The 16,471-nt window shown below is 38.8% G+C and overlaps 1 protein-coding gene across 4 annotated transcripts in view; it reads right to left on the bottom strand.

Moving 5' to 3' along the window:
* LOC107188496 overlaps nt 1-16,471 on the bottom strand; it is a 380,591-nt gene that overhangs the window by 13,527 nt on the left and 350,593 nt on the right. For all 4 annotated transcript variants that reach the window (XM_015576795.1, XM_015576793.1, XM_015576794.1 and 1 more), the window contains one exon: nt 2,829-2,919. In XM_015576795.1, coding sequence (XP_015432281.1) covers nt 2,829-2,919 — 91 coding nt within the window. The remainder of the gene's footprint in view (nt 1-2,828; nt 2,920-16,471) is intronic.

The following is a 16,471-nucleotide window of genomic DNA, read 5'->3' as shown; positions in this document are numbered from 1 at the left end:
TCGACGGGATTAAACGAACCAGGGGGGGGGAATGCGCGATGTTTGGTTGGGTCTTGCATGTCCACTAGCGGGATGGACGTTTAGGCTTGACGTTTCCATTAGTTTCTTCGATAACTTCTGCCGCGACGTCGACGTGGCATGGGTACGGATCAAACGGCGGCTTTCTGAAGAGTTAACGGAGCTCTCTTGGGTATCGAGTGGAAAAGAAAATGTACGCGAGATGACTTCGGCTTAGGTTATGAGCTCCATTTGGGGTATGTATTATGCTGTACAATGTTTATGCGGTGAAAATTGCTTGTTGCTATATAGTTTTCGTCAGGGCTGTTTCTGGGTTATTAGCCGCCCGGGTGCAAAAACAGTATCGTCGCCCTTATTAATTTAACATTATTTAAGTAAGAATTTGATATGCAGTGGTTACTTTTACATATATAATGATAATAAAATATTCATTTTAAATATGTTTGTTTAAAATGTATATTTTATTCCACATATAAGTATAAAACTAACACATAATGATTGTAATAATGATGTTATGGTTGATAAATAGGGACTATTAATTACCTACAGAAATGTAATCCACTAAATATGCTATTTTAGGTTGTCCACGGTATTGGTTTATCCCAAGACACTAGTTAAGATCTAATAAGAGAATGCAGTTTCGAGTACAAATTTCCAAATTTTAAGTAAACTAAAATTGTTATTATTACAAGTTGAGATTCGAAAATTTGCCCAGTCAGGGAGGTTAACCCAAACAGGTTAACATTGTCATTTACTGTAGAACATCGTGCCTCCCCCCCCCCCCTCTCCAACGTTGGAACACTTCTGTGTACACATTCCGTTCATACAGGGGGGCACAACAAATTTCCAGTTCATATTGTAGTCGGTTGCTGGCGCAATAACTGGGCGATACGCGTTTGCCCCGTGTATTTGCAGACGGCCAATATTCCAGGACTTAACAAAATAACGCCGCCAGGGCGCGCACCGCGTAGAGTTGGGGGGGGGGGTGTGGAAAGGGAGAGAAACATAGTAAACGGTTGCGTTTACCAGGGAACCCTTAGAACCGTTACGCACTATCTCGTTCACGGCCGGTTTGCTTCTAAAAGAGTCGTAGATTCAGGAACGTAGGGGTGTGCATCACTGGCCCCACGGAATACCCGTTTATTATCGATCGTTGCTCGATCTCCCCCGCCCCCTCTGACGGGTTTAATGTCGGCCTTCCCACACCGAACGTTCACGAACCCCTGAAAATCCCTCTATCGGCTACGAGGAACCGTGGCACGCCTGCAAGAGTTCTCTTCTAGCCGTTCGATTTTACTTTCGAAGCGTGCAACTCACCCCTGCAAACACACCCCTTACCCTCTACTTCCACCCCCTCCCCCCCCCCCCCCACTCTGAAGAGCCTTCTGTTCTCGATGGTTGCCGATCTTCCGACGAGAAGTTACTTCGAACAACTCGCGTTCGGATAATTCCATCCGACAGCTGGAGAGACTCCGTTGGCCAGTAATTGATCTACGCACGCGAATTTTCAATTACAACGAGAATAGGGGTTGAATGAAACGTGAAAGTAACTCCTCTTGTTACCTCCCTCCCTGAACGGGATGTTCAGTTTGGATCTTGGGTGTTTGTTTTGTGGTTGTTCGAGGGGGTGGGTTTTGGTACTTGTTAGCAGTTGCTTACTTTCTTGTTTGAAGTATTCTGGGTGGGTCTTTTGGATCATCAGTGTTAGGTTGTAATTGGAATGTATAGCAGTAGATAAGAAAGTTACCACTTTTCGATTTGTTTTGTTAGGTGCAAAAATTAATTCGTGGATCCAAGAATTAATTATTGACTCTAAATTGTCAGTATTTTTATGAGAGGGGAATCGGTAACTAACCGAGGAATGGCGTAAATGTGTAGAAAGTAATGGAGAATGCTTTCAAGCGTAGATTGTATCTTGGCTTTTTGTAAATAAACAACAAACGTATGAAAAGGGCACGAATTAACCAATCATGCAAGTAATTACCTATTACCATTGTTTCGTAGAGATTTAATACATTTCATTATTAATATATTAATTTAATTAATCTACGTAACTATTTAATATATTACAAATGAATATTAAAAAAACCAGGAAACATGTATGGACGTCGAACTGTCGCAAGCAATGCCTTTATACTGACGTCCGTATAAACGTGGAACTCGTTTGAGGGGTGAATTTGTACATAAAATATTTTTAGTATTTTTTAATATCGACTTAAAACTTTAGTATGTGGTTAGTATATATTTTGATAGAGGATTAAAAGTTGTATAAAACCCAGGTTTTAAGCTGATGTTAAGAAATAATAAAAGTAAAAACGATTAGAAAAGTGGTAACTTTTTTGTCTGTTACTGTATATTCTTTATGGGGTAGTTCAGATGTAGTGGAATAATTTTTAGATTGGATTTTATGAGCTTTTAATTTAAGTGTAATACTCTGTATAATGAACAATAAATATGTTAATCAATAAACGTGTCGAAACACTTTCTGAGGGGTTGAAATTATTAGCAAACCGTCCTTACACAAAATTACCTATGTTCACTCCTTAGAAGCCAAACTTCAACACATTCCTTAAATCGACATTTTTATTATATTATTATTATTAACGTACCAAAACCCTTAGAATTGAAGATGATTGGCAACACTTATTGTTTTTCCTAGATATCAGGTGTATTTTTTATTTTACGAAAGTGATATTCTTCTCGCGGGGAGTTATTCTTGGGGTGATATTGTTACGGGGTTAAAATTAATTAATTGTCTATCCATGCATAAGGAATGAAATTACTGATGCTCCAAGTATCCCAAAACTCACCTCATAAGAAAGCGTCAGCGCAGTCTTCTCTTGCTTCAGCTGTTCGGCCCTGTGCTTGTGTTGCAGCAACCCCCGTGACGATTCCTCCATCCTGAAACAAATCAGATCCGCTTGAAGTGGCAGTCCAATTTTAATTCCCGTCGAAAAAGAGATTCAAATTGAACCGGCCTCCAATTTCTTTCGCCTCTTTGCGCGAGGTTGGGTAGCATTGTTACGCTCTTTCGTTTCGTTTGCGTTTCGGCGCGCCAATTCGGCCGTGAAATATTAATGTTTGAAAATTCAATTAAACTGATGAACCTTGCGACAATACTTCCTGCGTTTCGACACAATTGTGCGATATCTATTGAAAATTCTTCGGGGAAGTTAAAAAAGTATTAACCTATTCATACAAAAAAAACAATTAGTTTAGATGATATTTTAACTTCAATTATTCATAGTAGCATAAGGGAAATCAAAAAACATATGTTTATAAATATACAATAAAGATGTGTAGTATTCCATATGGGAGTATTTGAGACAATTTCACAGTTTCATAAAAATCGAAAGGTGGACAGTTTCAGAACCGCAGCGAAAATTCAAATTCTCAAGAAAATCCACAATCTACAAATACCAGAAGGAAGATATTCTCCACAAAGAACCAAGAAGTACGTGTCCTCCGCGATAGAGTAGTAAGTAAGATAAACACGCGAACATCGTTTTGTCCTACCTCGTTTTCAAAGCAGCCTGTGCGCGTTACGGTTCCACGCTAATGATTCGGTGTGTACCAAAAGGTTTATCCACGCTCGCGTGAATCGAAGGCGATCGTAGGAAAAAAAGAAAAAATTCCGCAACCCCCTTCTCGCCCAGCCGCGGTGATTCGATTATCCGTTTCTTCGGAGGGTGGCGGCGATTCGCGCGCGACTTCCGTCGACAAATTTCTTCATGCGCACGCTCCGCGGGGCTTAATGATCTGATTAGAGATACAAGAGGGTCCCGGAGGCTGTGAGATATGAAGCCGATTTAAGCTTTTCAAGGGGGTAGAAGGGTCTAGGAAGCTTTTCCTCAACGCTTGGCAACACCCTTTCCCGTTTTCCCTTTGCGGCAGTGGCTTTCTTTGGCCAACTTTCGAGCCTAACTGCCGACTTTCGGGGCAACGTCCAATTGTTTTCTATCGGCGAGGAGCCATCTGCAGTCACTCGGAACGGTTTAATGAAGATTAATTGGCAATTATACTTAGCGGCTGTAGTTTCCACGTGTCGCTTCTGCGCGCGGAAAACTTTTCGAATGGATATATAGGGTGAACCACGAATCGTGATCAGTAGATATCATTAGATGTGTTCCAATGTACAGAGCGAAATGTATACAAACAGTAGGAAAGAGCTCAACATTGGAACGCGTACAATGGCGTAGCATACTCTTTGTAATAATACAGTTCGAATATTTCTTTAATCTTTTCTCGACTCAGATGAAAAAAAAAGTAACACATGTTATGTTATGATACTTACCGAATTCATCTTGAAATCGTCTAACAGATAGGCGTGAAAAAATTATAGGTGTATTTGCAAAAAATTGAAGGTGACCTTAAAAAGTCATGACAAAAAAGAGTTGACAAAAAATTTGCTATAATCACGTTAAAGCTCTCTCGAAACCATGCTATACCTGATAAAAACATTTTCGATCGGACTGCTAATAACAGAGCAATCTCTACTGATCAGGATTTGTGGTTCACCCTGTATACATATTTTATCCTTTGAGCGCGCATTTGTGTCTGGGACGGAGTAGGTACGTTGTGTATTTGGTCAAATACACTGCTTAGAAGAGTTAGAGGATTATGTATTGCAGTCACTGTGTCTGCCAATGACATGTATAATTGCTAGAAATTTCATATCGTGGATTTACGAGCGTTCGATTCGTTTCCTTGCATTAGGGGGAGCAATAAGAGATCACATGGCAGCGATCCTATAATTGTTTCGGGCAGTGCCACTGTAGGGTCGTTGGCAACCTCATCGAATAAAGAAGGCATGTCAAACGAACTCTTTTAGCATACAGTTTTAAATTACCTTCAAATTTTGAGTTTCTTTCTTTAAATGAAAAAAACATGCTGCAGTTATATTTTTCAAAAAAGTTTCATATATTTTACAATAATTATAGCAAGGACAACAATAAACTCAACATATCCCAAACGGTCATTTCTTTCCCGCTATTCCAACATCAATTTCATAATTAACAAAAATCAACTGTTGAGAGAGAAGATTTCCAGAGCCAGAAACGAAATATAACTCTTTACAAGTGATCGAGAAGTCTGATTGCAGAACCAAAGCAACGAGATCAATTAAACTTCCGACAGAGAATCCAACAAATGGTGTGTCCCGATTCCAATTACATTTCGTGCAAGCCCGTTTCCGGTCGGCGCCCGTCTCATAGAAGATTCATTTGTGTACACACCGGATCGTGAAAAGAAACTCCGCGGGTAAGCTGATTGTCCTGGCGAACTTGCCTATCTCCGGCCGTGCGTCGAGGAGAGAGTCCTGTGTATATTTGAGGAGTTCGAGGAGACGTTAATCGGCTTAAAACTCCGCTCGTTAAAGTTTCCAGTTTACTTTGACTCTTAATGTGCTTCCGAAACGATTATGAAAGTGGCCTTCGGCGGATTCAAGCGTCCGATCGGGCTTAACGAAAACTAAACTGCCCGGCGCGGCTTTATTAACTCTGCGAAGAGGCGACAGCGTATTATGCGTTCGCTTCTTATCCACTTAACCTTCGATCCTCGTGATATTATCATTCGCCTTATTTTCACCCTGTTCATTCAGATTTAATACACTTTTTTTTCGTTCTTTTTCTATCCTGGAAGCTTGTTAATAAAGTTTTTGACTACCAAAGCTTATCGATAATGACGTTTTTCTACTATTTTAATTCCAAGTTCTTGAAAGGATGTCGCCATCTTTATCAATGTTATCGAGGAATTAAATCACCTTTTGGGGATTGCAATATTATTTATTCTACAGGAAATGAGTATTTCGTATTTTTCAATCTACTTCGAAATAATTTTAGTTTTCTGCAACGATCTATATTCCGGTATTTTAATTTTAACAATAAGTTGTCAGTGTCGTCGAGGAAATAAATGAGATGTCTAAGGTTCAAATTCAAATTTATTCTAAAGGGGAATGAGTATTTCCGTCAACATTTGCGGAGAATAGACTGAAAATTTATACAAACAGCCCATGAATCCTAGCAGACGAGAAGGTATCTTATCCCTCTCACGAGTATCACGCAATAATTCAGAGGATCCAGAAGTAACCTCGTAACCTCCTTCATTAGACTTTTACCCTGCAGTCGATTCCACCAACGAAATGGGGGACCTTCCACGGTGATTCCGCGCAACTTATCAACTTGGGGTGCCGTTTCAGGGTTCTCGGGCTTAAGAACAATGCTTTGCAAACACTAATTATAGGCGCAAACAGAAGAGCGATCGTCAGTAAGCTAGTTACACGATGGATAATCAAGATTCCAGCCTCGGGGATTCCGTTTGCATATTAACACCCTTACGTCGTTTCTCAACATTTCACGGATTTCGTCTGATTCATTGTCAATGTGCAATTATTCCGTTTGATACATAATTTTATAAGTTTAATTCTGATGCGACAATTCTTAAATATCGCTTGCTGTTTATACAGAAGACATCTCATTGACAAAAATTTTGTTAATCATAGCTTTCGAGACTGAAAGATCTACGTAATAAGGAAACATGTTTGCCGAATCCGCCGAACCGATTTTAGTGACACTTATATTGGAGATAGTTCTCTAAAAAATATTTGACACGTGTTTTTTTTTATCGTCCATGTTAAGGGGGTGATAACAGTCTCTACAGTTGTGGGATGAAGCTATACGATTATTGTCCAGGCGTTATCCTCACGTGTATACTTGTCCCCCAAGTTCATACTTTGTTGCCCCTTCGTTTTTGTTGCCGAGGCTTGGGTGCCGGTCAAAAATCGAATTTACGTGGGTCGGAAGCATTTCTCCCTTTGTGATTACTGTCCTGGCGTGGAACCGAGTTCGGGACGATAATCGAGAGGTGTCTGTATTATTTGTTTATAGATACCTATTAAGTTTCTCGTATAACGATCCAACTACCAAAATGAATTATGTTAACTAGACTGATTATCCATGTGTGTTTCGAGTCGTGACAAAAGTACACAAATAACGCGACGAAAGATGAAAGTTCCGGCGTATTCGCGGAAGATGATTATCGTTTAATGAAAATCCGGCGAGCCGCGTGGTTCCGCGTGTAATTCGGCGCGGCGTGTCCCTGCATCATTATAATCGAGTTTGCAGGGCAATAGCCGTAAATCACGAGAAACGGCTGGCCACTGCCATGTGCCGGCGATAGAGACCCGGATGGCCTGTGCTGAGAGGGATGGGACTTGGTATTACGCTGGAACACTCGGCCGTGTTAATATGTCTTCGAATCTCGCGGCAACCATCAGTTTCCGTTTGCGTCTTCGCGTCATACAATATCGGAATATACTGTTTCAGAAGCATTACTCTATACGTACAGCCTACTTGAAGTATTTAACCAATGCTAAAGTCAAAATTAACAATTGAAGAGTTATTATAGAAACCATTGTAAGCGCCAAAATTAGAAAATTTTGTTTTTTTTTAATCGAAAAATGTTCTACGTGCTGATGGGAATAGTGTAGTGTACACCTTTAGTGCAAATTCCCTTTCTAAATAGTTACCCCTAATGAGACACCCTGTTTATAAATGTTCTTCATACAACTTTAATAATCCTTCAACAATATTTACTGTAAACTTTCAGTAATTTTGTAATGCCTTGTAACATTTACTGCATATTGAATACAATGTAGTAATTGTAATTAGAACGTATTACACAGTCATTATTATTTAGAATCATCAAAAAATATATAACAGTTTATATTTTAATATAATTTTTCACTGTTCACGTTCTGTACAAGTAAACCTTTACTTTTGTGAAGAACGGGGGCGGAGTGTTGTAGGAAGGGCAATACTCCTGGGAGTTTATCAGGAATGCAAGTAGTTCATGCACGTTATATCGCAGACGCTCGAGAGGCACTTTGTATTCCTCTGTTAAGTAGATCCAGACGGACGATCAGACATACTTTCAGTGGTTTCGTTCTTACTTCAGCAAAGTATATTACATGAATGTAATCATAAGTTTCTTTCTACATTTTGTTTTGTATTATTAATAATTTTCGAACATGAAAATGGAAGGTATCGCTATTACTTAATTTTTGTTGGAATCTGTTTGAAACGTTCACGGTTTATTCAGCCAATTAAAAATCTGTTTAAAATCCCTTTTAAAATTGTACGATAAGAATTCTTAGAACTATGTAATCAGAATATAAATGAAAGAAATGCAGCAAAATCTAAAAGTGACTCCATTTAAAGAAAATTCAAACGTTTTTCGACTCATTCATCTAAACAATCCATCGATCCTTCAATCTTCAGATTATAGTTCCTCCCTATAACAGTCTCAGAATCAATTTATTACTTAACGTATTAAAACTAATATATTAACTTTACCGACTGCTTTCATCCCCTGTTCTCTACCTTCCAATTTCAAGAATATCTTCCTCAGCATTTACTCTCTTTAAACCGTAAAATCTAACAACACAGAAAACCAAGAATTCTATCCTCGAAAATCATAGGCAATAAATCCCCCGATCCTTTTCATCGAATCCTTCTATCGCGAAAAGAGAACAACCGAATCGTTCGTTCCTCCGATTTATCGCTGAAGAATTGACGACATTTAACAACCACGCGCCGCCTTGTAACAATACATCTCTCCCCCGAACCTGTGTTCCCCGTTTGAAAAATAACCGTGGTCCGACTCAATTCACTGAAACTAGATTAATGGTTCCCGCAGAGAATGTTTTCTGTCGCTGAAAGAAGTGGTCCCGGGACGAAGGGGAGGGAAACAGAAGAGGTCTTGATCAATTCTTTTCTAGCCAGCTAACCCAGACCTGACAATTATTGCCCACTCTCTGTCCTCGGTTACAGTGGCGCCATCCGTGAACTACTTTTTTCAGAGCAATCCCCATTTTACATGTACAGTGTTCGGTCATAAATAAAACATATAAACTACTGGAAAACTATTCACTGTATGAAAAAAATGGTTGAGACAAGAAGTGAATGGTTTTAAGGGGGACATAATCTGGTGTATTTTGCAGTGGTGGTAAGAACGCCGTTTTGCTCGTGTCGCATTCATCGAGGAATCACTGTATTGCAGAGTAATTGTCATTTCTGGAAAGGTGCAGACATGTATATTTAGTAGTTAGTATTTGGAGATTAACAACTTTCATAGTTTCAGAGTTAAGACTTAAAAGAATATCTGTTGTTTTCTCGGTTGAATTTTCCTTATATTATGGTGAATGCGTATTTTTTGCATCAACGAGACGCACATAAATTAATTAACTAAATTTTTTTTTGAACAAAATGGAGTTAAAGCAGTTGAGAACTCGGGCTACAAATAATTAAAGATAGTAGAGTTAAGTGACTCACCCTCTATACACTCTTCCCCAATAACAGAAAACTAAATAGATAGTCGTAAATGGAACACCAGAAGTCACAATTATCCCCCCGTTATGGTCTCGTAATACCAAAATCCCAGACGCTATTCGGGTCGGAACATAATCTGTAATACCTGTATTTTTGTCCACGATCACCATTATTATAACCGCTTAAACGTTCGCCACAGAGTCCCCACCTCCGAAGCAATAATATTCCCGTCTAGCGGATCTCTTGCGTGCTCGTCGAGAAACGGGAGCACGACAGCAGACAGCCCAAAATCGTCGTCCTTTCGCAGCCTCGTCCTAACCGTGTCCCGCGTAATAATTTCCACGTACGATAATGGCGTTGGCACGCACAGACACACACACAAAAAGCCACGTAACGGCGTGTCGCCACGAGGGCGGCCTTAACACCCCGTCGTCACCCCTCACACACGCGATTCAATAATGTATTCCGCGGATACCTGTTTACCTTAGCCGCCCCGTCTGCGTTTTTTCGGGGAAACGTTCGGCGAGGTCCGATCGCGTGTTGCTGATTGGTGGAGGAGAGGAACCCGACGGAATCGTTTCTTGGATTATTTAACCATTGAACGACAACGGTTCGGTAGAATTTGACCTAGATTTTTAACGTGTATACGTGGTTTTGTAGTTTACAGTGGTTGTTTTCAAAGGGCACAGTTGTATATTATTGGAAGTTATTATAGAAGAAGTATGCTTTAGAGTACTGGAAATCCTCGATGAGTGTTCGAAGGTTCTTCGGTATTGAACATTAAATATTTTATGTACTAATGGCCATATGCGAGAGAAAGAAATATCATTGGCTGAGGAATTCCAAGCTCTATTCTATACTGTGTTAAACCTTATTAAAAAGTCAGCATTACACCTGGGGACCTCTCTTTGTTAGTGCCGAGGAAGCTTCGAACACTCATTGAGGATTTACTATCGAACAATAGGATTTTTTATCGAACAAATTCTACAATGAATCGGTGAATTTGAAGAAGGTGAGAAAAGCTTGCTCCAGTTTCCGTCAGGAAAGGACCTAAGCCAGGGCAATCGCCAATCAGACAGAAGCCTGTTCGTCTCTAAGAGCCGTAGAAGTGCACAATTTGTTTGCGGTGCTCGCAGAAACTGAGTGAAATATAGGGTAAAACGTCTCGTAATGCATTCGTACGGATTGCATGGGGCGATGTTCCGTTGACAAGGAAGACAAACGCGGTTTGTGGGACGAGGGTTGGACGCGAACCTTTTCTTGGAAGGCGACAACGAAGGTCGATAGCAAACATTACTGGATGGCGAGTGGTGACACGATAATGGCTGGTTTATTAGACGGGATCGCGGCTTACGTCTGGCACGCACCGACCTCGAGGTAAACGATATTTTAGGGGACAAAAAATGTTCTATTCTAATAGGTACGTATAGCAGAGAATTCGTTTCATCCATTTATCGTGATGATACTTTGAGTGGTGTGCTATTAGATCGGTGCAAAAGTTTCGATCGATTTTCTGTAGATAGAGATCGCAATGGTTTTGTGGGAACAATAAACAATTATGTTAATATATTATTATGTTTTGACTTAAATGTCGCGACTGAATGTGTATAGTAGAAATAAGCCTCGTAAGAGGTCTTAAATGCTTAATAAAAAAAGAGATATAAATATGTTCAGTCAATAATAATAATACTCCAAAATGTGTTCATTAGAATAAAATTTTCTATTGAAAGTACGTATGGTGTAAAAAATCATTTTGTATTTCATCAAATTACATAGTGTTAAATTTTAATTAAAATTGTTACGAGTCTACTGTTTTAGAGTGGAACCTAAAGTAACTCAAAATAATAGACGTTCTAAATGCTGTTAATTAGATCTTAGAAATATTTGTGTAACCAAATATTTATACAATAATTTAATAACAAACAATGATTACTTGTTTTTTTGTGTTTATTTAAGGTAAATGTTACTCATAAAAGTACTTTGAAATATTTAGATTATTACACCTATTCGAATGTCTATTATCTCTCAGATAACATTCTTATTCGATCTTTAAGAACGTTTTCTTTGTATGTCTTTAATTTGTTACAGTCGTTTCTTAAATAATATTTAGTTTAAACAGAGCTTCAAGTGTCATTATGCAATAATGAATATTGTACACGGTGAATTTTGTTACGATTGGCAAAATTTTATTCGAAGTACGAGCTTGTGATTTATACGATCCTTTGCAAGCGGAAGTGTGCACACCCTCGTTCTGGGGCCGCGCGATGGGGTGGCGGCGCTTAACAGAGGGTTCACTTGAGGATGAGAAAGTTACTAAGTTCTATTGTGTTAGCAAAGCGTAAAAACGAATGGAAAAGTTTTCTTCGCTCGAATATATCATTTGAACTGGAACTATATTAATGGTGTACACTAATTAAAAGTCAATAAATGAGTTCACAAAAATTCCAAAGCCAACAGACTAAAATTATAATTAATATATAAATTTAAAAATAGAATAACATTTTTTGTATGATGCTTCGTTTTCGAGAAAATTGCATTAGAAAATCTGTTGGACACGCTTGCTATTGAACAGGACTTGGCTAACGCGTCTGTCCGTTGCATTTTGTTTCTACTTATACGTTAGATGAATTTGGAAAATTATCTGGGAAACGAAGCATGCAAAGAATGCGAATACTTGGAATATTTCAAATACAAGTAATGTATTAAAAAAATTCGAATACTTTACAATATGTAATCGAATATTCGAATGATTCGAATATCAAATTCGAGTTCTGCAGCTATTCGAATATTCGTAACACTTCTAATTCGTACCTTTCTGTTTCATAGAATTCGAGTCCCAGAAGCAATTGTATTAATTCGTGTGATATTCACCGTACCATAGTCGCGATTAATTTTACAGAAACAAGAGTAGAAAAATGTCACGATTCCAGGGCTTGGGACACGTGGCGCGCGTGAAATGGAATATTATTCCATAGTGCATGAGAATCGATGGTTTATCATCGTGATGCCATGACGGCGTCGAAGGGCGATAATAATCGGCCGATCCTCGGTGGATTGTTTCCCCACAAAGGTTTCCGTTTATCGCGGTGTCATTCGTCGGATCCTATTATGAGAAACGAAATATCTACCCCAATTTTCAATCCGCCGAACGTTCCGATAATCCCCGTTTATGACAGCTTCGATCGCATAGAACCGATAGCGCTGAGAATCGACATTGTTCCATTGGAATCGTTAACGACTTCGCTAACACAGGTCAATAATGGAGTTTTGCCTTCAAAATGACATAATCAGAAACACTGTGCTGGTTCTTTGAATCTTTTTACTACTTTTACTATTTTTAATATTATTAATTATAATTAAATACGTATATTCATATGATATACGTGTATGCAGGTATCAGGTATAATAAATGCAAGTAACAAAAATTACTTACATTACTGACATTATATTGTATACCTCATATACGTTACCTCATATACATTATATTGTATACCTCATACTCGTTAAAATGAATTGCCGACCATTCATTTTTACGATTTAGTAACTACATGGGACACAAAAAACACTACATAATTAAAAACAGAATGATACAAACCAGACAAAAAGACACGAAAGCAATAATTCACCAACAAAATAAAATAACGTCAAGCAGACAAGAAATTACGATCTATCTAAGGAATCAAACAATTCCCTTAACTTTCATCGAGGGATTTCCCGTTAAAATATATATTATTCTTATTATTAAATAAAATACTATATTCGAAGTAGCTATAAAGTGGATCCAATTGCACGATAACTCCAGATCCCCCATAGAAACTAATTACGCCACTCCATCCTGCCGATAGGCGATCAGAATATAATATTACGTTCCCTCGAAACCACGCTCAATCAACGGCCGAGAACCGTTCGATTCACTGGATACGTAAACGATAACTGTCAATTACATTTCGTGGAAGGGCAGCCAGCCGATACACGCGCGACGCGTTTACGAGAGTTCGAGCAACGACAAAAGGAGACGAGTACTATTCGCGTGACGATGGAGGGGTGAGAACAGAGAAGGGCCTGCAGCACGCCGGCCGTAAAACCTGTAATAAACGGGTGCCGTGTATCTGGTTAATACAATGCGACGGTAACCGTGCTTAACAGGCACTCGTAAAACTGTATTCGGTAAAATAAATTGAACGGCCCGCCGCGTCATCATAGAACGGAATAGCGCGGTCCCGATCCCGCGAAACGCAATAAGGCGTCGCGGGAATAGAACAATGGCGGACCATGGCGAACGAATCCTGAACGGCGATCGAATCCTCCTATCGGCTGTTAGGCTTGTTTTTGCAATAGAACTTTTGTGCCACAGTTTTACATACAATTGTTCCGGTGTGGTTTGAAAGAATGAGAGAAACCTGAGAACATTCATTTTTGAATTTGTTATTCCAGGAAGGGAGGTATTGTTCAGCATAGCAGTTAATGTATGAGTATTGGAGATTTCAAGAAGGCGGACTGTGGTAAACTAAACGCAATTGTAGTCTTCTGTGACTATTAAGCTCGTTTTTGCAACAATATCGTTCCTTATTGTCATGTACTAATGTTCAGGGATGTTTAAAAAAATTGTTCAAAGTAAAATATTTTCATTTTTCAATTTTATAAAGCAAAAGAGAATTTTGTTGAGTATTATGGTAAATAATGAATATGTATTCGAAATAGAAAAATGGCAAACAAATTTTTCTCCGTAAATAAATGCAAAAGCAAACAAATCTGATAATAATTATTGTATCTACATAATAAAAAACCTAGAATATTTTCATCTAATCGAATTTCTACCGAAAATTCACCGTTCAAAACGTGTAGAATTTTATAACGCTGTGCAGACCCACCGAATATCATCCGACGATATTTTAACAGCACGCAGGTTGCGCGTTATATATATTGCGGGCGTAATTGCAGCGAAGATTCGCAATTACGAGGGAAAAATGAAAAGTGTCGGGAGGAAATAGCGGCTAATTCAACGTTAATGGGCGTCGACACGCGGACGGGCCATAATTTCGCAGCAATTTTCGATCGTTACCAACGAAATTGCCATTTCCATCCGTGGACTTTGGAATTGAATAATTTTCACCGATCATTTCCGCGTTCGCAACGGTCGTCCGCTTTTGCTCGCTCGCTTGCGCGTGGATTTCTGCCTAATCCGGCCTTTCCACGGGATCGGAAATAATTCGGCCTCCTTCTACGCCGATGGGAATTCCGGGACTGCAATTTGCTCGGCGAACTTTCAATTTTCACCTGTCATTCCGAAAATCGTTTTATAGTTCTCTCGCCGACGCTATATATTAGCCGTTTCACGATGAACTTTGAAATTGCAACTTGAATGCTTTACAATTGTAAATTACGTACTTTCCAGGCCATAAGTATTAGGAAATTTATCGAGTATGCAATAAATGTTACGGGGCAATACGAAATTTGTGAAAGTCTGAAATAAATATTGTTTATGGGACATTAATGCCCGATGGACTACGCTTATGCTACTATCAAGTAATAACAGTGGCCAGAAATATAGAATTTTTACGATACATCACATTTTCTTTATACACTCCTCGAGTTCTATTCTGAGCTGTAGTGTCCACATGTACAATTATTAATATATTGGCATTTATAACTATTAATTAAAGATTAAATTAGAATTAAATTTATGTACTCATTATGACACGGGAGTTTACAAAGCTATTAAATAACGAAATATTTATAATCTAAAAAATCCGGGTATAGATGATTAAGCTACATACAGAAAGTGAAATTAATCAGAAACTGGGAAAAAGAAAGGACTACTACTGATAATCGTATGTAAGTGCAGGCGATTGTGTTCTTCAACCTCGAAGTATTTTTATAAATTTAACAAATGCACTATTTAATTTACTAACGATTAAATAAATAGATATATTACCATCACCAATGATGACCACATTCAGGAATGACAATGGGGAATTGGCTTTTGTAATTTTGCAGAAGATACCTTCAGCAATTTCATCGATTTTCTAAAAAATTATAAATAACATCCCTTCTCTATTGTACCTCTTTTAATCCCTTCTTGCGCTGTATGCTCAATCCTGACAAGTATACAATACCGAGACAAAGATGGAGAAAGAAGCATTAGAAAATCTTAAATACGTTTAGACTTACACACGCGATTTACCGTTCCTTAGCAAACGTGTCGGTAAAATTTCTCAAGTATTTCTCGCGTCTCCTATGCATCGAAGCCATCGAGTCGAGTGAATCGTTCTCTGAAACGCGGTAGCGGACGAGCCGAGCGTCTCGAAACGTCAATCGATCGTCGGCCCCCGGTCACGTGGCGTTCGTTGTCCTCTCGGATCCGAGCCCGTCGAAGCGAGACACGCGGGACGAGTTATCGGTGGTGCAACCCGTCGCTTTAAAATCGTGGGCAAACATTCCGGCCCGCCAGGCCAGCGGAAATTACCTAACAGCCTGTTAAGCGGGCTCGTCCGCGCGTGACTACCGGCCCGGGGATCGAAACAGACCGGGCCCGGCAAGGTGCATGGTTTGGTTCCGTGTTTGGAATGGAGGTGCTGCTAACGATTATCGACAAGTTGTCGATAATATACTGATAGTCATTGATATGTTGATAATATCTTTGGAATATCGATAAGTTATCATTACTATACTGATAGTCATTGATATATTGATAATAACATTGGAATATCGATAAGTTATCGATAATATATTGATAGTCACTGATATATTGATAATATCGTTGAAATATCGATAAGTTATCGATAATATACTGATAGACATTGATATATAGATAATATCCCTATATAAGATATACATATATAGACAAATACCCATTTCCATAAGCCATCTTACAGAAATCAGAGTCACTACAGAATTATGTTCTGTAATAAAAAGGTTTATCAAAACACAAGCAAGTAAAATATTTTATTACACTTTGATACATCTTTGATTTCACTGCACTTTAGATTCTCAGTTCGTGTCACAAACAAGTACCCAAACATCGGCAGTTTAGTAATAACTACATGAATTCGGCTCATATAATCCTCAAATCCCAATAAAAATCATTTCCTACAGAAAAAAAACAATATTCAAACGATTAAAAGAAG

This window comes from Dufourea novaeangliae, unplaced genomic scaffold (genome assembly GCF_001272555.1).
Source record: "Dufourea novaeangliae isolate 0120121106 unplaced genomic scaffold, ASM127255v1 scaffold124, whole genome shotgun sequence".
NCBI lineage: Eukaryota > Metazoa > Arthropoda > Insecta > Hymenoptera > Halictidae > Dufourea > Dufourea novaeangliae.
Note: the sequence above shows the minus strand (reverse complement) of the source record. Positions and strands in the feature narration are given on the sequence as shown.